General features: G+C 34.8%; 2 protein-coding genes across 3 annotated transcripts in view; one reads left to right on the forward strand and one right to left on the reverse strand.

Moving 5' to 3' along the window:
• The first annotated feature begins 31 nt into the window (after positions 1–31).
• Positions 32–26,757, forward strand: part of IFT74 (intraflagellar transport 74) — a 38,232-nt gene continuing 11,506 nt past the window's right edge. Inside the window, exons 1-15 of one of the 2 annotated variants that reach the window (XM_014261188.2) lie at positions 32–162; positions 723–869; positions 1,310–1,445; positions 1,977–2,025; positions 2,851–2,949; positions 3,120–3,180; positions 3,636–3,695; positions 4,662–4,723; positions 15,397–15,535; positions 16,556–16,618; positions 17,285–17,428; positions 18,541–18,581; positions 19,872–19,951; positions 23,127–23,180; positions 26,535–26,632. In XM_014261188.2, coding sequence (XP_014116663.2) covers positions 747–869; positions 1,310–1,445; positions 1,977–2,025; positions 2,851–2,949; positions 3,120–3,180; positions 3,636–3,695; positions 4,662–4,723; positions 15,397–15,535; positions 16,556–16,618; positions 17,285–17,428; positions 18,541–18,581; positions 19,872–19,951; positions 23,127–23,180; positions 26,535–26,632 — 1,209 coding nt within the window. In that variant the 5' untranslated portion in view covers positions 32–162; positions 723–746. Of the gene's footprint in view, positions 225–722; positions 870–1,309; positions 1,446–1,976; positions 2,026–2,850; positions 2,950–3,119; positions 3,181–3,635; positions 3,696–4,661; positions 4,724–15,396; positions 15,536–16,555; positions 16,619–17,284; positions 17,429–18,540; positions 18,582–19,871; positions 19,952–23,126; positions 23,181–26,534; positions 26,633–26,757 lie in introns of both variants that reach the window. The other variant, XM_005532653.3, reaches the window with a different exon arrangement.
• Positions 5,653–11,936, reverse strand: LRRC19 (leucine rich repeat containing 19). Its single transcript, XM_088054478.1, has 5 exons — positions 11,874–11,936; positions 9,381–9,473; positions 7,936–8,446; positions 7,542–7,736; positions 5,653–6,315 (listed from the first exon to the last, which is right to left on the reverse strand). Exons 1-5 carry the CDS (start codon positions 11,898–11,900, stop codon positions 5,993–5,995), a joined length of 1,149 nt encoding a protein of 382 aa, XP_087910604.1. The 5' UTR covers positions 11,901–11,936; the 3' UTR covers positions 5,653–5,992.

The raw sequence follows: 26,757 nt of genomic DNA on the forward strand, positions 1-26,757 counted from the left end.
AGGGCGCGCCGCCAGAACAACGCGAGACCTCTTATCCCGGCAGTCATCGCGCGCCACGCAGGCTGTTGTGCCATCGTTCTTTTCTCGTGAGGCCCTCTGGGAGTCGTAGTCTTCGGGAAGCACGGCAGTCTGGAGCGAGACTTGTAGCCATCGCGATACCCGGTGCGGGATGTTGCTGCGATACGGCGGCGCTGCCCGCGGGCTGTTGGCTGCTGAGGGGCGCGGTGAGGGGACAGGGCCCTCCGGACGGTCGGGGCTCTGCGCTGCTGTGCGGCTGGGATGGTTTCTCTCGGGGGTGGCAAAAGTTGCCGGGCTTTGTCAGGGATAGCGCAGTTTGGGATCGCCGTAGTGACGGGTGGCGGTTTACAGACCGTTTGTAGATAACCCGAATGAGTATTTGCAGCAGTTACTCGCTTCCAGTTTGTTTCATTAAAGATTTGCATTCAGATACTGAAACAATAAATGCCACAAGAATCAGCTGAGGGCTCACTAAGCACTGAAAAGAGACTGCTGCCTCAGTTTACTCATCGAGATTACATGGTCCTTCCTGAGCCCTGCCGCTGTCTTGTACCATCCAGTAAGGAGGTACTTTGCAGATCAATAAAAAAAAAAACAAAAACAGCCCCCCTCAGCATTCTAATAAGAGTTATGCTTTAAGGACTCGGTTTCTCATAGTCTTAAGGACCTTATGCAAATCAAAGGATGATTTCTTTCCTTACCAGAGAGAAGTTAAAAAGTAAACGAATATGGCCAGCGGTAACAGACCTCCCACAGCTCGTTCTGCTTCAAGAGCAGGAATAGGGCCGACCTCTTCATCAAGGCCTGCCTCTTCATCAAGGACTCCATCAGCAGGCAGAATAGGAACAGCGGTATGTTAGAACATGTTAAAAATCAATATAACATTAATTTTGATGTATTTAGGTTTTTTATTTTGTTGTTGATTTTTTTTAAGTACTATGACAAGTTAGGAGAATTTGTCTTTTATGAAGAATTTAAGATTTCAGTTTTGTATAAAGTTTTGCTAACCTTGTCTGGGGGAGTTGGGGACATGCAGCATCTGGAGTTCACCTGGGAGATCTAAATAGAATTAATGTTGCAGATAGATGGAACAATGAACAGCTGCTCAAAGGTAATCCTTACCTTCTACAGCAGATGTTTGGCTGAAACTTTGCTTCCTTGAAGAGATGTAAATGCTAAAAGATTCCTACAGAAAGTGTATAGGGACTGAAATTTTTAACTGCTTAAGTTGCTTAAGGATAATAAAGTAATCATCCAGACTTGGTAGATTTTTCATTTGTTTTTTTTATAGGTGCCTCCTAGTACAGCAAGACCTGGTTCTCATGGGGGTTCTTTGACTCCTGGAGGAGTCTTATCATCTCAGATTAAAGTTGCAGACCGTCCAGTGACTCAACAGGGATTAAGTGGAATAAAAACTGCAATGAAAGGTATTTTATATTGAAAATAGCCCTCAAGATGTCTGCAAACATTTTGAAAGAATATTTAGGTTTTTAAAGGAAAATTTTTCATCACTGTATAAATTGCACATTTATACAGAGATGATACAGAGTGAAGAGCAGTGATAAAAAAGAGCAGCAAAAAGAAAAAGAAAATTAAAGCATCCTTCTTTCTGTCATTACTCTTGGCAGCTGAAGAAGATAAGCATTTCTCTGTCACTGAGCTGTCTTTAAAAATAATTCAGAAGAGTAGAACAAGATTATTGTGTCTTCTTCCATCATTACAGAATACTTAAAATACTCTATTATGTAGTAACTATTCATATACTTGTATAAGTAATGTTATCTTCACAGCAGTCTAAAAATGCCTTCTTTTTTTAATTACATAATAACTTTAATAATAGTAAAAGACATTAGTTGTATTTTTTTTTAATATAAAATTTTGCAGATGGTTTTCTTAATTTACAGTTCATCTAAATTAGGTTTTTTTTAACAAAATATCTGTGCTCTCTCTTTTATCAGGTCCTCAGAGACAGATAATGGATAAAACATACTACCTTGGGATGCTAAGGTACGTCTTAACAACACATTTAATGGTCTGTTCCCTTTTAGACACAGAATTGAAGCTTGACAGTAGCGTGCAATAACTAGTGTTCACATATAACGAACTTGATATATAATATATATTCATATAATGAATAAGTGCTGCTGTGACAGTGAAGGTTATTTTGCATATAGATATTCTGTAGGAAGAAAGGAAGTAGATTCCCTTGAGATTTTGTTGTTAGGCTTGCTAAGTTAAATGTTCTCTCAGAGCATTAGTAAGGGCAGGATCAGTGATTCTGAGCTTCCACCTCCAGTGTTTGTTAGGCCTGATAGCTCCATTTTTAAGAAGTAACATTGCAAACTAAACATTTTTTATTGTACATTTCAGATGGTTTACTTAGATTATACATTCAGCTAGCAATGACAAAAGCAAGACCTTGTGCAGACTATTGCATGCAGGATTTTATCAGTTGCTCATTAATCCTAAATTAGTCCTAATTAGTCCATTAGTTACAAATTAGTCCTAAAAGTTGTCATTTTAAATATGGATGATACCCACACTCTGAAATTGCACTGTCATTTTTTTCTTTCCACATCTGTTTTACCAGCAGAGACAAAAAGCTAATTAAAACATTTTTTTTCATACCAAAGTTTTTCAGCAACTACTTAGGACTTTATCTGATACAACCATTTTGCTTTTTTCCCCACTTCTTAGAAATGCTGAGTTGAAAGTGCAGTGTGAGGGATACCAATTGCAAATCTCCTATAGTAAAATATATAAAATATAAAGCTGTGCTTTAATTGTATACCCAAATGTTAATGATTATTTTTTCTTTATTTTTTTTTTCAGAAATAAAACAAATGAACTTACAGCAGAAATTAACAAGCTTCAGGAAGAAGCAGAAATGTACAAGCAAGAGAAATCTGCCTATTTGTCCTATGAAAAACGGTGAGATGTATTGCAGCTAGTGCAGTGATAACTTTCTAAGTCACAAGACTATTTTCTAGTGTTGGGCAGGCTTCAAGGAATCAGTGAATAATTACTTTTTTAATTATTTTTACATATATAAATCTTAAAATTTGAACTATTTGAAATTTGACTTCTTGTTTCATATTTAGGGCAGAAGCTTTAGCTGGTGAAATCAAAGATTTGCAAGGTCAACTAGCAGACTACAACATGGTATGCTGCTGTCAAATTTTGATACTGAATGCTATCATTTATTCTCTTGCTTGCTTTATACTGCTTTTGCTTTATTCAGAATAATTTTTTTATATTTCTATGTAAAAATGTACATTTTTATGGCTAATGCTGCCTTTATTCAGTTACTGGAAGGAGATGGAAATAGAAGAAAGGGAAAAGTGTACTATACATTAGAAGAAGTGTCTGCATATGGATTTAAGAAATTGGTGCTGTGTAATATTTCTGTACTTAGAACAGTGATGTATAATGATTGTTTCTGAAAATGACATGTGATCTATTCAGATTCCCAAATTGTTTTTTCCATTCCAATAATAATTCCAACAATAACCAAAATTTGCTGTGTTTTTATGAACTCTTTATCTGTTTTTTGTTTTTTCTTTTAATAAAAAAAGAAAAGGAGAGCAGTAACTGGTTGGAATTCTGTCTTGTTTCAGGTTGTGGATATACTTAACACCAGAACAGATATGGCAGAGGTGATCCGTGATTACAATATGGTAAGAATTGGGATACTTGCCATGCTTTAACAATGAAATGATGTGTTACTTACTTTCTTGGTGCTTTGAATGTGTAACATATCTAAGAAAGCATAGCACTGACTTAAAATAGGCATTTTTTTCCAGTTAAATTCTTAAAATGTTGGCAACATTTTAGCACTAAGACAGTTGCCTGAAGTCTTGTGCTAATGCCCATGATATTTTTCTGTGATTTAAATTTGAGAGGGCTGCTATCCCAATGCAAATTATGAGTGTTATAATATCTTTTTTATTTTTTTATTTTTTGGGATGGCATAGAAAACAAGTCTTAAGAGAGGCAAATTTAAGCAGACTGCACTGTACTGTAAAACTACCAGGTGTTCTGGGCATTAAGTTCTCTTTTGTTTTCAGCATTTTAAATGTTTCAAGTGTGAAAAATAATAAATAGGTCTCTGACATAGCTACCACAAAATTAAAGAGTTTTATTCTTCCTTTGCTTTCCTTACTTTCTAACAGATCCTCTGAGTGTTAAGCGTGAGTGGCATTATACATATTTGATTTCTTATGATCAATTTGTCCACAAACAAAAGGATTCAGCTTCAGTAAAGGTTGTTTTGGTAACCTGAAAAATGGCCTAAATATTTCTTGGTCAAAACAACTTTTTTTTCCTTGCATTTGATTGAATAATAAAGATACAATGTCTGTGTCATAAAGAGGAGAATGCTTTTCATCCCATCTATGTAGTTTTAAAGAGTATATTACTAAATGTTTCAGGAATAGATATCACAGAAATCGTAAGTGAGTCCATTTCTCTGGAAGTATTTAAAAGATGTGTACATTTTGTATTTAGGGATGTGGTTTTATGGTGGACTTGTCAGTGCTGAGTTAGGGTTTGGACTTGATGATCTGAAGAGGTGTTTTCCAACCTGTATGATTCTATGATTGATTATAAACTTGATTATATTTAATTTTTATTTTTTTTTTAAGTTAAAGGTTAAGAATGACCAAGACGCTCAGGATATAGAAAAAATTTTCACAAGAAGACAATTGTAAGTACATTAAGTGTATGTTTTTCATCTTTGAATAACTCAATTTCTCATAACTCTGCTTGGGAAAGTTGACATGTTACCTGTTACCCTAACAGTGCAATACATACCACAAGTGTTACCTGAACAATTTCAAGGTGATACATTAGTGCCAGATTGCAGCTGGATTTCCTAGTGTTAAACTCTGGTTACTCGTCTGAAGATAATTACCGTTACATCCAGGAACAGTTAGGTGGCAGTGGGGACTCCTGTCTTTTGGCAATCTGCTGTCAAGTTTTGGAAGTTTTGTTGTGGAGTAGCAGAGTGAAGAAAGCAAGCAGGAGTGGGAACTAGACCTTTACCTAGGAAGTTAGTTAGGGCTGTGTAGAGGGAAAGATGAAGATGGTGAGGTGCTTGCAATAAGAATTTGTAAGCCATGAAAATGGCTTGTGTATTGATAGTTAATTTAGGCACAAGAGGGGTGCAGGAGAAAACTGTATGAGCCTGCTTGCGCTTGTTCCTAGTGAAAGCAATCTCAGCAGTGAGATTTTATGTACCCATAAGCACGCCAAAGTAACCAATTTACCAGTTAATATTGTCACATTGCATTAGAACTGTAGCTTTCAACAGCTTGCAAATGTGTCAGTTCCACCTTGAATGCATTTTAAATGTTAAGAAAATATGAAGAGAAAATACTTGGTTCAGTAGCAATGCATTCATGGTAATTTATCATTTCACTGTACATACACATTTTTGGGAATAGAGCAGTTGGTCTTTCTTGCTTTGCTTATTTTGGGTAAAAAATATCCAAATGCTCCATTCTCTGATTGTGTTACTTTTGCCCAATAGACTGCAGAACTGTTACAACACTGATTTGGAGCAAGCCCCTAGTCTGTCTGTGGTCTGCTTCAATATTTTAGAGAAATTATTTTTTTCTTCTAGACCTCTTCACAATGAAATCATTAATGATTATGCCAACTTCACCTGCTACTTTTTTCATGTTAAACCATATACAGTAAGCCCCCCAATATGAATAGCCAAATACATTATTATAAAAAGTGGATTATGAGTATTTTTTGCAGGTGTTGAAGTATTTTTTGTACCAATAATGCATGCATATGACCCTATTTTTTAAGTTAATGATTGATGCAGTAAAATCTTATTATGGATTTGGCAAGATGAGGGAGGTAGACTGCATAACTTCATTCTGTATTGTATGTAATAAAGCATAAAATGGAAGTACAAGTGTACTATATTTTTGAAATGTTAGTTCAGCATCTCTTGTTTAAGACACTAACACTCCTCATTTGCATAAATGTCTATGTATTTATCCTCAATAAATCCATCTTCTTCATCTTCACATGCATGAACTTTCTCAAATATTACAATGGGTTCTTCACTGCTTGTACCCAATACTGAAGAAGGGCTGATGTCAGCTGAGAACTCCTGTTCAAACCTTTCTGAGTCATTTTCTTCCAGACGATGGTGACGGTAGCTCATCAAGTAGTGATACCATGCCGGGCATTTTACAGCAGTAAAAATCAGGAGTGTCGTGCCTAGGACAAATCCTAGGACACCCGCTAGGAAGGTCCAACTTTTTCCAACAAGTGGTAGCCCTTTAAAAAAACAGGAAAAAAAGAGCAATCTTTATGACAAATACTAGCAAGAACTCAAGTATAATTTTTTTTTCATAGTTAAATTGAGAACTCACAAAGTAAACATTGATAGGGGAATTACAGAGTGACTCCAGAACTTTAGTAGAATTTTGTTGCTGTGATGTTATGGAGTCAGTAACACATCACAGAGTCTAATAATGTATGTGCATCTCATATTTCCTAGCAGTATAAATCTACCTTGCATATTTATAAAAAAATAATTGTTTCAAAGTCTATTTCAAAGATAAAGCTCTGGGGACATATAAAAGATAAAAATAATAAATACATATAAAATATGGGGTTTTTTCCATAAGTTAATTTCCAAGATTAGCCTTTGGAAAAAAATAATCAGCATTTCTGGCTTCAAATCCTACTTTCTGGGCTTTACTTTTTGTACAGTGTTAATGTCTGAACCCTGAAAATATCATGTCTTGTTTGGCATGTCCTTTCAGTGTTTCTTTTATAATAAAAATTTCAGTAAACTGTAGCCAATAGTCCTTATCCAGCAGCTGGTTTGGTGTGCTGGCTGCCACCCTAAAATAAATTGTAAGGTGGTACAGCTAAAGGAAAGTGTCACAGTGGTAGTTTATCATTTGTGTGTATATCTGTAGATAATTTTCCTGCTTTAGACAGAAGAAAGAAGTAAAGCATTTCAGGATGGAAGAGTTAACTGGCATGTAAGATTAACATTGAAAGGTGAAGAATGGTGATGAGACTGTCACTGCAATTTCCAAAGAGTGTACAGTGGGCACCTTCACATCCTTTATACTGAACACAGTTAGGAAAGGAGTAAAATCTCTAAGTTCATGCTGTCACATTTTAGGAAGACAACTGCATCTAGAAAGCAATTAGTTTCGGAAAAAAATATTTTTTTCCAAGTTGATTACCTAGTTCTGTTAGGCAGAGATCTAGACAGTTATAGGCAATTTTAGGGCTTTGAAATTTCATCATAATTCATTAGTATCATTTGAAAATTGTGGAGTTTATCTGTTTTGAACACTTACTCGGTAGACCTTAACGTTCACAGTAAGTGTGTGACTGTCTACCAGAACATGGAAATATGCTTGTTCTGTACCCCTGGCTTTTATGAAAGAGTTAGAGTGTACTAGGAATGCAAAACTGTATGGAGTTATGAAACAGCAAATCAAACAGCTCACAAGCAGTAAAGTGAAATATCTGTGTGTTACCTGCACGAGTTCCATTGTTTCCAGTGATGTTCTTTGGAGTCAGAGCTGTTATTAAGGCACTACTTCTAAGATTAACAGCAGGAGTGGAAGTTACAATGTTTTCTAAAGGAGTCTTTTCAGTTTTGCAGTCAGCTGCCATCTTGATGGAGATTTTTTCCTTGTTTGGAAATGTACATGTAGTGTTGCTTTCATTTTCTGTGAATGTGAGCAGTGAAAAGGCTATGAGATGCTGGTAATTTTTGGCAGTCTAATAAAAAAAAAATCTCATAGATATCTTTGTATTACTGCATAATACGGGTAAATTGACAGTGGATTTTATCCACATCAGAAAAAAAACGCAGTGAAGTTATTTGATGTAAAAAAGATATGAAATGCTGCTCTTACCAAAACTTACCTAATGTCACACTGGAGGCATTTAGCCATATCTGTAAGTCAAGGAGGTCACAGGAGCAGATCCATGGGTTTCCAGCTAAAACAATTTTAACCAGTTTAAAAGATGATTTTATATGAAAATATTTCAGAAAATTATTCTGTAGATTTAAAACTGTCAGGCTTTCGAGAGAAGTGAATGTATCTGAATCCAGTTGAGCAATCATGTTATAGGATAGATTCAAAACTGAGAGTTGATTTAGTCCTGCAAATGCTGCTTTATGAACTGTGCTAATACAATTGTTGCTAATATCCAGAGTTATAAGATTTTTCAGGTTGTAGAAGCTGTTATTGTTCAGTACAGTAATGTTGTTTTCATTCAGATGAAGTTCAGTGAGGTTAATAAAACGTCCAAGAATCTCTTTGTCATGATCTTCTAAAGTGATTTTATTGTTTTTGAGGCTTAATTTAGTAACATTTTGAAAAAGGTAGAATGAGATATTAAAGAGGTCCTTTCCAGACTCCTCACAAGCAACCTGTTGAAAAGAGAATGACAACAATTAAATACTGTAGAGAAGTCTGCTAATGAAAGTGTTTCAGTGAGGACTGTTAAGGGCAAGAGAAAATGAACTCCTATTTTTTTAATGCTGTCACTTTAAAAGAAAAATTATGTTGGTCTTCATTAAGTTTTATTTACATCTTTCTTAATTAACTCATGGGCTGGTGATACAGTGGAATGAATCCTCCTAGTGTCTGGAGACCTAATATTCCAGGCCACTTAGTGCTGAGCTTAGTGCTTGGATGCATGGGTCTTTATGTGATGGTCATCCAAAATGTAACCAGTTTTGATTACAAACCAAATGCATACAATTTTGGAATTAATATTTGGAATTAATTATTTGTTGGGTAAAAAAGTAATTCATTTCCTACATAATGTGGAAAGAAGGTGTCATGGAGGAAACTTATTCAAGACTGCAGATAAATTCAAATATGCCTTCTAAGATGTATTCTTTTAAAAACATCTATGTTTACTCTTCATTTAAAATAACATCTTTAGAGCAGACCTTCAACAAAACATTTATTATATATATTTTTGCTATAGCACTTCATTTTTTTTTCTGTGTTAAAGTTTAGCATAGCTACAGTTTTCTGATATGAGCCTTTGCTCTCAATACCTTGAAATATTTTTGTTTTCTGAAAAGAATACACTTATTTATATATGTAAGGAGGCATTGCTGTTGTTTGGAAGAAATTAAGATACAAAATCATCTCAAATATGTTTAGTGTTATTCACCCATTTACAATGACTACCATCAGCTAATTGTCCATTACACAGAAAACCACTTCTTACTTGCATTTTTGTACTTCTTTCTTCAGGGCTTTTATGTTTATGAAACGATTTTTAAAATGCCTTCTGCTTCAGGTATATGTTTCAAAAATAAAGGTAGTTCAGATCAATGTAAAACTTACGATTTGTGAAGTAATGTTGCAGACAGCAGTGACTGGACTCAAAAACAGTGTTCCAGCCCAGATCACAAGCCAATAGTGTTTCATGTTTGGAGCCTAGTGAAAAAACAACACTTTTGACCAGTGTCTTCTGTAGTGGTAATTTAAGAAATTAATAGATACAGTTATTTCAATGATAGTTTAAGAAATTTTGTTCTATATAAATACTTTGTAATGTGAAATTAAGTGAAAAAACAGGTGTTATCAGAATTAATGAATTCAGCTTTCACTTAATTGAGCCAAGTCTAAAATCCAGTGTGCAGACTGTATCAGCAAATAGAAAAGGGTTGGTTAGACAAATTAATAGAGAAAAGTATCATGAATATATAAGACAAATAGGCAGGGCTGTACTCATTAATGTCCCTGTTAAAGCTGTTATGGGTACTAGAAGACTATGATTGGAGTAAAATGCAGACAGTATTGATGCTTGCATGCTCTCCTTTTACAGTTTCTCTTGTTGCTCTGACAAAAGGCAGATTAGTCTACTAGACAATATTTTATTTGCCCAGTCAGATTTCTTTTATGTACTTCTGTAAGTTACTAAGCATTTTGTGGAATTTTTAATTAGAAGGTCAATCTTTTAATCTCTTTTTTTTTCCATAATATAACCTATAATATGACATAAACCTCGACTTGTCCATTGTGAAGGTATAGTTTTTGCTCTGATCTTTGGAACTAAGTAAACATTCAATCTCTAGTGATGGAGTTTTTGTACAGATTCAAGCCTAATTTTTTGGAAGTTAGGAAAGGTCCTACAAATGATATTTTCTGGGGCATTAACATCTCTTGAAGAAAGGGTCTCTCAGTTATTGCCTTTGAGTCAGACACTATTTGCAGTGTCTATTCATTTTGAGCAGAAATGTTGCACAATGTCTGTGAAATGTTAAGTTTGTTGCTGTTTATGCCACACTTGAATTGTAAATGTTATATGAAAGGTAACGACCCTTTAAGTTTTCCAGTTTTTCTTAAGTGTCTGAAAAGATAGGGTGTTGAGTTGATTTTAGTATCTCCTTGCCAGATTTCTATCTTCCAAAGTAATAGAAACCCAAAAAGTAAAGTGTAAGATACTTATTTAAAGTAAGCTGTACAGAGCGTTCACTGAATTTAACAGAAAAAAATGGGGGAGATTACATGAGGAAGTTTAATTGCACAAACAAGGCTACATATAGGCAGCCTGTCAGATTTACAAAACCTTCACTGGTCCTTAAAATGAGTGCTGGGAGACCTTTGCTGATCCTAGTGAAATAAATGAGGTCATAGAACAAACTGGTCAAGTCTGCTTGATAACTTCTGTATATTTGCATGTCAGAGGCTTGACCTCATTCACCTAACTGAATCAGCCTGGAAATTTCATAACTTCTTGGAAAGAAGAGGAAGATAAATGCCACTTAAAGTGCTCTGATACATTGTGTATTTCTACTTCTGTCAGAAACTTATTTTGAACACAAAAAGAGTTCATAAAGCTTTAGCCATTATCTGTGGCAGGGACAAACAGTGCTAGCAGTAGCAGCCACTGTGGAATTATGTTCTGTATTAGGTTTTGCACTTGTCAGTGGTGATACTGATTGCCTGCATATTTTTTAGCCAGTTTGTGTACTGTTAGTGGAAGATATGGTGCACTTTTAGAACTCCCTAAGTGACCACTTTAACATCTGGATCTTGCATTATTTGGACTTTAAAGATATAGCTTCCCAGATGTTCAGAAACAGAGCAGGTCTTAACCTGGTAATTTATAAATATAGATCAATAGTAGTTTTCAGATTACAAGACAACAGCCATCTTAAATAGAATGGGAAACATATATTAAATACTGTTTTTAATGTTTCTCTCCAAGTTAATAACAACCAAGTTGAAAATTTAAGTTGTATGTAGGTCTAAGTCCAAAACATAACTCCTAGAAATAACAGTTTCTCCTGATAACATAGGGATTTCTTACAAATGTGACTGCCTGCATTTTCTGTGTGTAAATCTATATAATCAGCAAGAGAGCAGGAAAGCATCTGTAATTTTAGTTGAAGTTTAGCATTTTAGTAGAACCAGATTTTACAAGCTACTATTTAAACTAACTGCTTTGGAAAGAGACTTAGCCTGGCAATACACCGGTAATACATTGCCAATACTTTGATATTTCCTTGTAATTAGAAGTTCTTTCTTAAAAATTTCCATCTGAGAACTTTGAAAATTATATAATTTAAAAATAATGTAATGGTTTTTATTTTTCTGGGGAGGTAATTGAGTTTATATAGTCATATAATTATATAATCAGTCTGGTTTTCAGAGTTTGTTCCCTAGGTTTCTAATGGAGTAAAATTTACTTAACAACTCAGCATGTCCAAGGGCTGTACTAATTCCTGAAATTTTAATGTACCTTGAGATGTGTTTGCTTCCAGTCTAGTAACAAAGTTACAGTAATAAATCTTTGTCTGCATTTTGAATTAGACATGCCAAGTGTCTTACCTTTCTGTTGCTTCTTAGAGGTATCATGTGTACACCTGTGTAGATTTTTCAGTGCACTAAGAAATAACACGGTGAAACAGCACTTTGTTTTTCTTCAACCTTTGTACCTGATGAATAACCAAGCAGTGTAAAAAAAATAATAAACCTAGAAAATCCTTAGCAAAAGATTGACTAAGTTGAGCAACTTCTTATAATCATCTTGGATTTAATTGGATCAGCAGCCAATAGGAAAGCCAGTAGGAAATATGCTGAAGTGTCAAGTTCTGGATCATAGAGGAAGCAGTGACTTTAAATGCTACAGGTGATTTACAAGTATGTTGAATTATAATCAACGGAAAAATGTTGGGAGACAGAAAGTCTTGCATTTTTAATTTGATCATTCATCAAATGAGGAAAATGCCAGGATATTTGCATTCTGAAGTAAAGGTTTCTAGTAGCTAGTTAATTCTGTATTATGCTTGTGTTTCGGAAACATCATCATCAGAGGAACTGCAAGGTGATACATAAAGCTCTTTATTTACAAAGAATTACATGCACTGTAAGGATGTCTGTAAAAAGGGCTCTATTTCAGGAAGAAGTTCTAAAAACAAATCATACTTGCTCTGGAGTAAATTTCTATGTACAGGCTGAAAAAAATGGATTATATACAAGCACTTTGTCCTATAAATTTTTACTTGCATTAGTGCTCATTCTGTCCAATGCATACCACCAAACTACAGAACAGTTAATCTCCTTTCCATCTCCATTCCTCTCCAATATGTGGCTGTATAAATTGTCTTACTTCACTATGTCTTTGCTGTTATTGGCACTTTTGTTTTGCCTAATATCTCAAAACATACTACAATTTTCCAAGCCTCTTCCCTGATTCAGCTTCATCCATAGTGTTCAAATTACCTGTGTTAATGAATTGTGTTTCTGTGACAGCCATTGCTGATTTTTTTTTATTGCCTTTTGAAAAATCTCTAAGTTGCAGCCTCCCCTCGGATGGTGTCTGACAGAGAAGATGCATCACAGTCAATCAGACATTTCTAGTCTCAAGGACATACTTGAACATCTTGAAGGATTTAGCTAGGAGTCAATATCATGTCAGAAAAGAAGAATTGTCTCATGTAAAGAGGCTACTCGATAGTGTGTCCACACACACTTTAAATAGAGGGGGCAGGAAAAGTAGGTTTCTTTCCGTGTCCTGCCTTGCACACTTTAAATCTCAGTCATAGATGAGAGAAATCACATCGAGCTTGGAGACACCACTGTCCTCAAGAGTGGTATTGCTATACAAGTAGCAAACTATATTCTCACTCTTTCGAAGGTTCCAGTGATCTCCAGGAAAGGCTCCACGTTTGTGTTTAAATACAAGCTCCTTCTAAGTTGTGCTGCATTGTCTCCAGGAAAATTACATCTAGAGTGGAGATTTCTACTGAAAATCAACACCCTTAGCATTTTGTTGAATTTTTTGCTGCCCTTTCTCTATTTTCTTTCTTCCATGTCCACAGTTGGGCTTGAGAGAAACTGTCACTGCTGAAACCTTGCAACAGCTTTCATTGGCCTACATTGAGGCATGAGGATTATTCCATAAAAGATGTAACATGAAAGCTCCCTGACACAGAGCTCCTAGCTCTATGCCTTCCAAAAGGTCTTGGATCAAACTACTCCTTGTAGCTTAAAAAATGGCTTATTTCCACTGCCACATGTAACTGTAACATAATTAGCCATTTATAAACTGGTATGCTTGCAGTGAGGGCCTCATATTTGGACTGGGTCTGGATAAATTTGTTTTAGTCTCAAGAGGGAATTAAATTCAATGTCACATTACAACCGTCCAAATTTGCCATATTAAGTGGGAGATCATCGCTTCTATTTTTTTCATCATCATCAGGTCCAAAGCACTTTTGTGGCTTGGCCTGTTAACCTGACAGAATTTCTACATAATATTCTCAGTTTCCTGGAGATTATAGGTCTTTCTTGGAAGCTAGTTGGAAGTGGTTATGCTTTTGAAGCTCTTTTGAGAATTCCTTGTAAGTGATCAAAACTGTGGGGAAAGGCTGAGGGAGCTGGCATTGTTTAATGTCCAGAACAGAAGTCTTAGTGGGTATTTTGTCAAAGTAAATACCTGATGGACAGAAGTTAAGAAAATAGAGCTGCTCTTAGTGATGCCTAAGGGCAGACAAAAGAGAATGACCACATATTGGAGAACAGGAAAGTACATTTAAATATTAAGAAAAACTTTTATGTTTGTAAGAGTGAAGAAATATCAAAACATTGCCTAAACAGGTTGTGGTGTATCCATCCTTCACGGTACTGAAAACCTGAAAAAGACATAGACAGCCTGCTGTTTTGAAGAGACTGTGCTTCAAGTAGTGCAGAGGTTGGAGCAGACAACCTTCAGAAGTCCATTCCAATGTTAACTCTACTCTGCCTCTACAATATTTTCATTATTGTCTTACCCTGAAATTATCATTATGCAGTTCAACTATTTTGCATCATCTCTTAAACTTGAGGGCATTCTTGACTGCAGTCTTTGATCCAGTCATGTCAGTTACACAATTTACAACTTGTCCTGTTACAGCTCAGGAAGAGTTAATGAAAAGGAGAAGGAAAAAAATCCTGAAGGAAGGTATTCAGCTGATTTTGACATTCTTAACAGGAGAAATCACTCTGGAAACAAGCAAACCATTTAAGCAATCTTTCATGATCAGGGTCTCTTCATACTCTTCATACTCTTCATACTCTTCAGGGTCGCAGGAGTGGGTGTTTTTTTAAAATTTCCTCTTAGTATGTTCTCAAATTGACTCTAGCTTTCAGGAATTTCATGGTAATTACTAGACTTACCATAAAACAGTGAGAACAGTTCTTTATGTGTCCTTTAAATCTTTTAAGACAGTTGCTTATAGCTCACTATAGCTGGAATGGTAAAGCTTTTATATTTTCAAACTATCAATTTCCTAACAAGATTAAAGTCCTGGATGAAGAATGTAAAAAATGCCTAATTTCTTTGCTACTGCTTATTTAAAAAACTACGCTGCTCAGACCTCTGGAGCCACCCTCCATTCTTGAGTAATCAACAATTTTTTGCGAAGAGTAATCTCTTTATCATCGTCTCCTGCTGCTGCCAGGTCCTCTTATCTGTATAATTTATTTTCTTAGTGTGTATTCACAAATTACATACCAGCTTCCTCATTTGAAACTGCCTGTTTTTACTCCAGAAATTCACTGATTGAGAGGGAGTACTATACTTTTGCCAGTGTTGAGGCTAATGCAGATCGACAGTGTAGAAGTGTTGGAAAACACCATGCAAGTATTATAAAGGAAGAGAATTCTTCATCTTCTCTACATTTTGTGAATGTTTGTATAGCTAATTCAGCTCCTCCAAGATGATATACATGTTGGTAACTACTTTTTAAAGAGTCTAGGCTTGTTGTGTTACACTGAGCACTTCAGTGAAGCTGAAGGAATACTGGAGTTTGAAATGAGTGCTTACAATAAATACTAACTAGTGAAACTTAAGAAACCCATATTTTTACAGCTTGGAAAAGAGAATTAAAGATGTAGAAGAGAATATCGAACGTGAAAAGGTTGCAGCAGATGACATAATGAAAGACATGTCGCAGGAAAATCAAGCTAAATACATGGAGCTAAAAGCTGCTAATGAAAAACTCTCCCAGGTTGGTTTGTTTCATTATACTTACCTAAAATATTTCTTAAACTGGCTTCATGGGGTTTAGATAAAATCTAAGTACTAAAGAGCTCAGCAACAGAGTAATACAACAAAAAAGCTTGCTGGTATCTTTATCACTTGTAGAAGTTCCTGAAAACAGAGTTATTGACTAAGACCAAATACTTTGTCTTTTTGTATTTCATATTTCAAGAAGAAATAATATTTACAATTTTCTGTTTTAATTTAGGGTTTGACATGCAGTTTTTAAAAGCTACTGCAATATTTAGATGTTTCATCATGTGTAAAAAGCAAGCAAAAAGGAAAAAGAACCCCAGCAATTTTTGTAGTTCACTTGAGTAGAAGGTTTTCTTGTGGTGTAAAAAAGTGAATCTCTAGCTCTTTTATTATTATTATTGTTATTATTGTATGTCTGAATGTATCAGAAAAAAATGGACTGGGCTTTATAAAATGTTTGTTCCTTCACTAATCCTAATGTTAACAACAGGAGTAACATTTCTAGGCTCTCTGGGACGATCTAGTTCAAGCCATACAGTCTTAAAAGTTTCTCTGTATAGTCTGTACAGAGATGAGTTCAGTATTTCTCATCTGTCATAGAATGAGCTGAATCAGTAGTCAGGGCTTACCTGTCTCTTTCCGGACTATGAAGAAACTGTCATGATTGGTTCAGATTTTAAAATTTGACTCTAAACTTCTGAAGTACAGATAATAAGTTCCACCCATGATACTGATTTTAAGAAGAAAATAGTAGAAAAAGAGACAACAATTTTTTGGTAGTAGCCCAACTGCAAATAACAATGATTATGGTAATGGAAAAGTTGTGTGCTGAAGGCAAGTGTCTACTACATCTGAGTTATGTGAAGGAGCTGGACAGAGTCTTGTCTTTCAGATTTTTAGGAGCAGCAATGGGATGGTTAACAGCATTCAATACATACTGAGGTTCAGAGCAAAAAATTAGGTAACCAATTAGTAACTTTTATCTGAATTTTGCATTTTGCTTCCTCTTTAGGAGTTGGTTGTTCAACAGCAAGAATTGGATGCACTAAATGTAAAGGAAGAGAGTCTAAGAGCTGTATGTATAACAAGTGGTCTCTGTACTCACTTCTGTATTCACTCTGTATTCACTCTACTGTATTCACTTCCTTGAACAGTAGTGTAAAGAATAATACAGTAGATAAAATTCTCCTCATAAGGCATTTTTACCCAAAATTGATTAGAATTTATTAGTGGAAACCGAAGAGGCAGATCTGCCTTCCCATACTAGAGCATGATCCTACAATATCTGAAAATTAAAGGGAAAGAATATATAGGTATTTTTTCATACTGGGTCTTTCATGAACAAAAAGATCTATGAGCTGAAGCATGCAGTCAGAAAGTATAATTTTCAAGTACCACTAGATATTTTTCAGTCCTTTTGAATGTTGTATATAGTTTGAAATCCTCTAGAAACTGTGAAGTAATAATTCTCCTCAGAAAATTGGCCCAAGGAAGAACTTGTAGATCAAAAAGTAACCAATAGGGATATACTATTCTAGAAAATGTAGTATTGACAATATGTATTATAAATTTTGTTTTTTATGAAGTACTTTATAAACTGCCTTTTATTGTCTCTGTGCTTTCTGTAAGGAATAAGCTTCACCTGCAATGTATAGGTAATTTTTGCTTAACTAAAGCATGATTGCCCCAATGCTCTCTTCCCATCTGAAAATACCTAGTAGGTGTTTGCTTTTCCCAACAGGAAATAGCACACTCTGGGGTGAGACACAGAGCTGTGCAGATGTACGAAAAGCTCCATGAACTCAATGAACGTCGGGATCAAATGATTGCTGAGGAAAAGAGCATGGAGTCTCCAGAGGAGGAAAGAGAGAGATTACTAAAGCAGGCAAGAATAGAAAATGTTGTTATGTAAAAGATTCTCCAAGTCAGTATTATTAGGGGTGATAATACTTGAAAATACTTTTTTGACCTTTGCCTTTATTTGTGCTCTAGGCAGTGCAAATAATCTGACATTAAAAATAGTTAATGAATTGGAAGGTTGAGATATTCCAGGTTCAGCCAAAACCTAGAAACCTGTTGTAGTGGGTTCAGAGGAGGACTGTTAATTCCAGGGCTGGAGCACCTCTTCTATGAAGGCAGGATGAGTCAGTTGGAGCTGTTCGTCCTGGAGAAGAGAAAGCTCTGGAGAGACCCTATAGCAAAGTCCAGTACCTAAAGAGGGTTTATAAAAAAGAGGGTGAGTGACTTTTTTACACAGGTAGAAAATGATAGGATGGGGGAAATTGTTTTAAACTAAAAGACAGGAGATCTAGACTAGATGTTATGAAGAAATTCTTTATTGTGAGGATGGTGAGGCACTGGAACACATGGATGCCCCATCACTGGAAGTGTTCAAGGCCAGGTTGGATGGGGGGGCCCTGAGCAACCTGATCAAGTGGTATCCCTGCCCATAGTGTAGGGATGGGGAGTAGGGGGACAGTTGAATTGGAAACAGATGATCTTTAAAGTCCCTTCTAACCCAAACCATTCTATTACTTTAAGAAAACAAAATCTGCACAGTGAGGTTTTCAGCTGGTTCACTTGCTCCTATTCATGCAACTTGTTGGTTGGGAAAACTGATCCAGCTGAACAGCTATTGTAACCTAACTCCAGAAAGTATCCTTGTGGGGTACTGAACAGGTGTACTAGTCTGGGAGTAATTGGATCAGTTTACAATGGCCTACACTGTAAATAGCCATTTATACTTTTAATTAACTAGACAATATAGATTATTGGTTTGACTGATCAAAGTGTGTGTGATTTTTTAAGGGTTGGTTTTTAAACATTTGGAAGATATAACACATAAATCGCTTCTTTTTGGACTATGTCACACATTTGTAATTTCAAATGTTAAGTTTCTGTTCTCTTTATTTTGAATTCAGATTTTTTTAAAAAAAATTTCCATTTTTCATTTGTAGATTTAATTTCTGATGTTAAAGTTGTTGAACTTTTTTATAGGTCAAAGATGATAGTCAAAAAATAGCAAGCATGGAAAGACAGTGAGTAACCCTGTTATACTGTTGCTATAAATTGCATGCATGCCCTAAAGATACATAGTTGTGTTCCTTCACTAAGTCTGTTTCTGCAGACTTTTAGAACATCACCACATCTTCAAACCTGTACTGGGCTTAACCTTCCACAGAGTATAGAATATGTTCTTCTGTTTCGGGTGAACGAGCTTTATAGTGATGAGACATTTAGATCTGCGTAATAAGGTATTTCCATCCCTTATGAACACATAAGGGATAGAAGAATATAAATATTGAGAATATATATTATTATTGAGAGTATAAATATCTCAATATTTATATTGAGAATATGAATTGGTGATAGCACTGATTTGTTTAAGGCTGAGCAAGACATTGATTTGCAAGAGCTCCTCCTCTGGGATAGCTATGAGATGGAACTTGCATTACACTGCAATCACATTTGTAAGTTTGTTTATGTGTTCTTAAAACCTAGGAGTTACAAAATTTCAATTCTGAAGAGTAGGAGGGCATTGCTTTTGATTCTTGGGTACTGGGCCTTTCCAAAGACTGGCCAGAAAGTCAAGTAAATTTTATGATAAATAGTAATGTATTGAGGGGTAGATAAAAGAATACAATATTCTCTGGTTTTGAGCTTTTTGATTTCTCTTTCTTGAAAGAAAAATTGAAGTAATTCATAAAATCTCCTAGAAACAATTTTAAATTTTTTTAAGCAATATTCACAATTATAATTATTGGATAATTTTTAATGCATTTTAATTGGACAATAAGTTGCTTAACAGAATTTTTTAATAGATAACAATAACAGAGAATTATATTTGAGATTTTACACAGAAATGTGTTAAAGGTAGTTTCATTTCAGACTTTGACTGATTATGTAGCAGAGAGTTTTATTTGGAAATTTCTTAGTGGATTTTACTGAAAATACTTTAAGGAATAGTTATTGAAGTTTAACAATTATGTTGTACCTCTCCAAAGCTGAATAGCAGCCAGCAGAGGGACTAGTTGAGTAAGTTGAGAATGATGTTTACTGATTTTACTGATACATAGTTTACTAATGACTTAACAAAAATTGGTATTTAATACAAAGGAGCTACAGTACTTCTACTTAATAAACAGAGGGCTAAAGTGACAAGTGATTTACATATACCTTTTATTATAAAAATAATCATCCTGGTATTCTTTCGGTTTTGGTAAATTTATGTATTTTTTTTTTTATTCTTCTCTCTGCAGTTTTGTCTAAAATAAAGCAAGTAATTTACAACACAGTTTTAACCTTGACTTTAATTATCTGTTTCTTAGGTTGTCAGAAGTAAAAGAGAAAACAGATTATTTTAAAAAGGTCATTCAACAAATTGATATGGATCTGGAAAACCAACGAGGTAATATGATTAGACTTATAGCAGAGTATGCAGAGCTGCTTTGTTTGTTCTATAACAAACTGTTACACCTGTGAGTTGCTTGGAACTTTAAGGCTTATGCAGACATCCAGTGCTTATAAGCTTGAGAAGTTCTGTGCCTACAGGTACAGCCTTTGCTTTTCAGGCATAGTAAATGGGGCATATTCACTTTAGGGATACATTCAACAGTTCGTATTGAAAATTACCATATAAAATGATAGGACAGCTGTCTGGTTTTCCATCCAATTTTATTTTTAATATTGTTTGAGGAATAGAAGTGTATCTTACTGGAAGCACTACAGAAGAAGCTTATATTTAGAAATGCTTTCATTAATTTTAACTTTTATATGATCTGTTGCACTGTCAGTGAATGTGGAATTGAGAATATTTAACTGCAATGTGTAAAGCAGACTGCATTAAGTATTATTTTTATCTGTCTTTGAAACTTCTTGGGTTAATCTTTGCAGGAAGAGTTTGTAAGCTGCCCAGTATTGCCTTAGCCTATATTGAACTCCAGCAAATACATGCTGCTAGTGCTTAGGCTAGGTTAGTTTGGAATTTGTCCTAGCACTGGCAGAAGTAACTTTAGTTTGAGCACGGGCCCTTAATAGCTGTGAAAGGTTCTCCATAAAATGAAGATTCATGCAATGGAAAACCTTCTTTTGATGATAAGAAATCTTGTTCAGATAGGAATTACATAAATACATGCTTGCATTCTGAAAGTCTTTACAGCAGGTTATTTAAGGAATTGATATTCTTCTTACTTTATGCCTTTTTTTGTGCAGTTAGTGTAAAATCTAGCTGTAAGTTTCTTCCAGGTGAATAAGTATCTAAATATCTCCATCTAAAATGTTTCAGACATCTGTTTATCATCTTTTGCATAGCAAAGTATTTAATATCTCTACAGATATTTCTTCTTTTTTTGCAAATAATTTATTAAGACTGCTTTATTAGCTTTTGTGTTTCCAGATAATACCACTGCAAACTTTATTGTTCTTTAATTTTTCCTTTTTTGTTTGGCTTGCAATCATTTTTTATTTTAATTTTGGAGAAATGCAGAAGGTAAGAAGCAAGTTGCTTTTCACTTTTTATAGTTCAGTGTACACACGCAATCATTCATTGCTGAACTGGGTTTTTCACTGTTTTAGAGAAATAAGTCTTTTGAAGAAGAGAGTTTGAGGCATATGTAGGAGAAAGCACGTGCTCTCAGCATATCAGAAGCAGTCAGAATATTCAGAATCAAGTTACTTTGTGTTATAATGCAGAAGGAATTATACCTCTCTGTGTAACACAAAGGGAATAAAGGTATTCATATAGAATAGCTTTAAGACACAGAAATGTAAATTCCCAATGCTGCCTTCTCTAGTGAATGGAGAGAGAATCACAGGTGGCCATTCATACTTGTGCTCTAAATCAGCATCTTGGTGTGTCCCTGAAATTTCTGTGCTCTCTCCCTCACCAGTGACTTTATCTCTGGATCAGTATTTAAACATCATTACATAGCATTTCCCAAATTCAGCTCTGAAGTTTTTTATATAAATATCAGGTGAAATAGGCAGTAAAAAAAAATAAACTTAGGATTTTTTAATATTTTAGGATAAATATTTCAGTGTTAGAAATATTTCTGAGCAGGAAAAAGACTAAACAGACCATGTTGAAATAACTATTTTTAGGTTTTGCCTGAAAAAATATAAATAAGTAAATAATTCACCCACTTATTACATGGTCTATATACTAACAGGTAACTTTTAATGATTAGTCAAAGTTAGCATTAAATCATAATGTAGCAGACTGAATCCTTCATACATTGAAGGAGAGGTTAAAATATTTGTGTATTAATGGCATATTTTAAAGAAAGCTTAATGAAAAGACATCTCAAAGTTGTGGTCGTCAAATATATTTTTCTACAAACACTTGACAGATCATGTAACTCTGTTTCATAGCTGACCATTACTAGAATTTTTAAGAGTAGAACAGGCTAAGTTATTAACTATTGGAGCCTTGCCTTGCAATATGAGAGTCCAGCAAGGAACAAAGCTGCAGCTGCAAGGAAGCTGAAGAATCAAAGTCCCTTAGGGCCCCTCAGGTGTTCTGAGTGTTTGTATATACTAGATAAAAAGGAAAGCATGGGTTGCATAAATAGAAAGTCGTGGAGAAAATTGCTTGCTCAGTTTTATCTGTACCTGTTTTGATTCTTCTACTTTGTAGCCTTTAAAATTAAAAAATTATGTTAAAAATAAAACAGACTCAATTAAAAATTTAGATGTTTGAAACTTAAAATTATTTCTAAGAAATGAATTGTCTCGTCTTCTTGTGACAAATGTATCAGGTGTCCCACTTTACTAATGCATGTAAATTATGAGTTATTTATTTAGCAGCTGAATTTAAAAATAAGGTGAATATATATATTATTCCTTACTTCTAATACCAGTCTATTGAAGGTGTATGGAAATGGTCTTTCAAACTTAATTGTAGAAAGCTTTCTGTACATTTTATATTCCTTGAGCATTGCTTGTACAGTACTCCTGTTTATTTCGTTGAGATTATCAGTTTCTTGGAAGCTTTATGAAAGTCCATTCTAATAGGTAAAAGTGCACTTGAAGTGGCTTATATATTAAACAGGGCTGCAGAAAGTTTCAACTAATCATGGTGCCTAAATACACACAGACATTTGTTCTCTATTATTGAAATTCACTTGACTTCAGAGGAACCCTGTGAACTTCCTTTGTCCAAACCAAGTATTATCCCACTCTATCTATCTATCTATCTATCTATCTATCTATCTGTCTATCTATCTAACTATCTATCTATCTATTTATCTATCTATCTATCTATCAGAAATTGTAAACCCTAAAAGGTTGTCAAAATTGCATCGAGGCTGATTTATTAAGCTGTCTTCTTTTTTAATATATGTAGATGTATATGTAGATGTATATGACATACATAATGACATATATACATATATGACATATGACATGTATACATATATGTATATGACATACAGTTAGTTGAATACTGACTACAGTAATTTAAATAGGATGAATCCTGTAGTTTCTAGGCATGTAGAAATTTTATTTTTGAATCAGACATTTTACCTTCCTGAAGGAATCCAGGCCTGAGACAATATAAAGTTAAATCAATGTTACATCTCTTGTAGGAGAAGAAAATTGGAAATACAGGGAGTTGAAGAAGAGGGAAGAAAGCATGGACAGTAAGTTGTCTAATATTATTTACCCTAATAATACATATATATATATATTATTTGGCCTAATCTCACTAAATTACACATTTTGTTTTATTCTTAAAACAATTAGTTTATAGCTGCAAAGAATTGGTATGCTGATCTTTGCATAAAGTTCTGTGGTCTTGTTCTGTGGACAAGATAATTGGTTTCTTATGGACAGTCACAGATATTTGGAGCTTCTTTCAAGGTTTTTCATCAACCATTAAATGTCTTAGGAACACAACTTTATTTTATGAAAACAAAACTGTAATTAATTGATTGATTAAAAGCAGAACTTCAAAATGGAAGACTGTAGGCATAACGTAGTTCTCTAAAAGTAGGGCTTCTCCTATCTATTTACTCAAGATGAATATTGCTAAAACTTAGATACATGTCAAAAAGTTTTAATGTTGTAGAGACTTTAGTAGCAACTAACAGAGGATGAAAACAAATGGGTTTAAGTATACCTTATTCCTTGTATAATGTAGGAGACAGCTTACAAAAAAAGTTGGTATTCAGCAGAAGGGAAAATGGTCAGTAAACATGCCATGGAGACTCAAGGGGTATAATACCTTTTTTTAAGCGTTCTTTAAAAATGTTTGATATAACTTAGAGCTAGCATGATACTGAAAGAAAGATCTTAGGTAATAATAAAAGAAGATGAGTAAGACAAAACAAGAGGAGTTTCTGTGTTTTCAAGTTACCACATTTCCTGAGAAGCAAAAAGACAAAATCTCACCTGACTTGCATTTTCAGTATTAGTACAGATGGTGTCCACAGGGCTTGACTTTTTGAGTTTTGGTTCTGCTTCTACCCTTCATTAAAGATTATTGATAAACTTCCAGACCTGTTAGTGATTTGGGGGACCTGTGACCTAAGAGATTTGTGGGAACATGCCAGAGTCTTAAGGATGGGAAAAGAGTAAATATGGTGACTACGTAGAAGAAGAGGGGACAGGGGAATAGAAGCCAGTCAGATTAGTATCAGTTTCCAGAAATAATCAGGGGAAAATATGCAAGCAAACAATAAGTAAATGTTACAGGAATGGGAATGTGAATAACACTAGTATTGACTTGTCAAGTACAAACAACTTGTTTTCCTTTTTTTTGTGTCAGAAAAATACTGCAGAAAAAGGAGGGTGTAGCAGACAATATATACTTTAACTTCAATACAACTTCTGTTGTGTTGTGGTGTTTTTAGAAGCAAGCTAGGCAAATATTGCCCATTATTAACCTATATTGTACTTTAAGGTAAACAAATAATTAATTGTGAAAGATTCAATGCCAAAATGAAAGGATGAATTGCTTGGAGTTTTGCAGTGTGTCAGATGTTCAGGTTAGTCAGTATTTTCTTGATAGGTTGGATGATGGGAAAGAGCATCTGTCAGAACATCTGACAAAAGCTGAAATCAGGTTGGAGGACATGGTTAGAATTTAGTACACTTCTGTTATGTTAGAAAGTAATTACAAAAAAGTCTGGAAAGGACTAAGTGTAAGTTTCTACTCTTGGGTAGAGTAATCAACAGCAAAAATCCAGAGCAGAGAACAGTTCATTCGGTACAGCTCTGCAGCATGGCTCAGAGAGTATAAGACAAAGTGAACACTGCTGAGCAGTTTCAGACTAACAAGAAAAATACCACAACAGTAGGTATACATTGGAGTGTAATTTGATAGATATCTGAAATAATCTTCCCTGTGCTTCAGTTTTCTTCAGATGGGAGTATTGTCTCTAGTTCTCCTCGTAAAGAGGGCTTTCAGTTCTGAAGAAAATTGATGAGAGTATGCAGGAAGCATGACTGGCAAGGAGATATAAAAGAATGAGTATTTTTTTTTAGAAAATTTATGGCAGTTGTCAAATGTGTAAAAAAGGCTGTTTCAAATAATAATGGAAAAATTTATTTCTGCATATATGTGGAGGATAGGAAAAAAGTAACATACCACTAGCTGCAGAAAGATTTCAGGTCGGGTATTAGTGAAAACTTCCTAACAGTAAAACTTACCAAGCATTGAAATATATTGTCCAGAAGGACTGTATAGTATCTCTCGGGAGCTGTGTGTGTGTGAAGAATATAGACAAGCCTCTGAATTACTGACACAGAGCTCCTTTAGTCCAGGAGCAAGTAGATTACTTAGATGAGCTCTTGCACTCTCTTGCATTCAGGAGTTTCTATGAATGTGTGAAATACACAGCATTCAAATGAAACAAGGTCAATCAGACCAGTGTGATAAAAAAGAAAGTTGCTTGCAAAAAAAAAGTGCAATGAGATGTAAATACATACTTTGCTTAATGTTTCTAAATAAATTCAAATGTTTGAAACAAAAAACACATAAAAGTCCAGAATGCCAAAGGAGAAAAACACTAGCCAAATCATATAGCTACTTTTCTGAGGTCCTAATTTCACTGTTGCAGGCTCAGCTTCATAGAGTTAAATACGTATCTGTGGGTGTTATACGTGTTAGTTTCATTGTTCATATTTATAAATGTCTGAAAATGCTTTTCCATCATTATCAAATCTTTCTTGCCCAAACAATGACTTCTCCAGTTTCTATCCTGACAGAAAGTGTGCAAACTCTTTATGGTTCCCGAGTGCTTCTGTGTGTATAAAAGCTGTGTTTCAGGAGACCCTGCAGGAAAGAAGTTTTGGTAACTTAGAGCTCTGGGCGGCATCTTACTGGGCTTCTAAATTCTGTGTGATGTCTCCCACTCGTTGCATTTTAGAATATTTGTGTCACCAGAAATACAATGTTGTATTCTTAGAACACAGAACTCTTAGATACAGAGTACCTACCACTATTACAACTGTGTTGTCAGATTCAATTGGACAACTATTAAAATGAACATAAATTAGACATATAGCTAAGGGACATCACACAGAATGGAAGAGGTCATACCAGGTCTCAAGTCTTTCGCAGTGTTTAGCATTTAGTCCAGGCCATAAGAGATAATAATCCTGTTTCCTTTATTTAGTAGCCCATGCTGATTAGCTTTCAGAAAAATAAAGACTAAAAACTGCTGGAGAAGCATTTATAAAAGCATCAGAAATAGTAGGGATGAAATTTCTTTCCCATTGGGTGGTAACCCTCACCTAAACACTGTACAACAAGGTGGTGGCTTCATTTCCAGTATGTGTCACTGGAAGAATTCTTCTCATTTTCATTCCCTAATTAATATCATTCAACCCATAAGTTGACAAGTTTCAATGTCTCTACCACCTGGCTTTTAAATAAACAATTAAAGTAACCTATCTGAAACTGCTTCTTAGCAATTTAATACAAGGTTTTGACTGGTAACATTGCAACCATGTAAGTAAGAGCCTTCTTTTTCATGTTTGTCAATCTCTAGATTTTCTAGAAACTTTTGAAGATGTGAAGAATGAGGAATTGGAAAGAAAGGCCCAAATAGAAGCAAACATTGTTGCATTCCTGGAGCACTCAAGCAGGGTAAGCATTTCCATCCTTTTCTTTCAGGCTAGGACTTCAGACACGCAGAACAGGAGAGTGGCTGGATAAAGAAGGATGATGGATTTTATATATTTATCTACATAATAGTCTCTGAAAATTATTAA

This window comes from Pseudopodoces humilis, chromosome 4 (genome assembly GCF_049639895.1).
Source record: "Pseudopodoces humilis isolate 2021_Gansu_Grassland_sample_001 chromosome 4, ASM4963989v1, whole genome shotgun sequence".
Classification (NCBI taxonomy): domain Eukaryota; kingdom Metazoa; phylum Chordata; class Aves; order Passeriformes; family Paridae; genus Pseudopodoces; species Pseudopodoces humilis.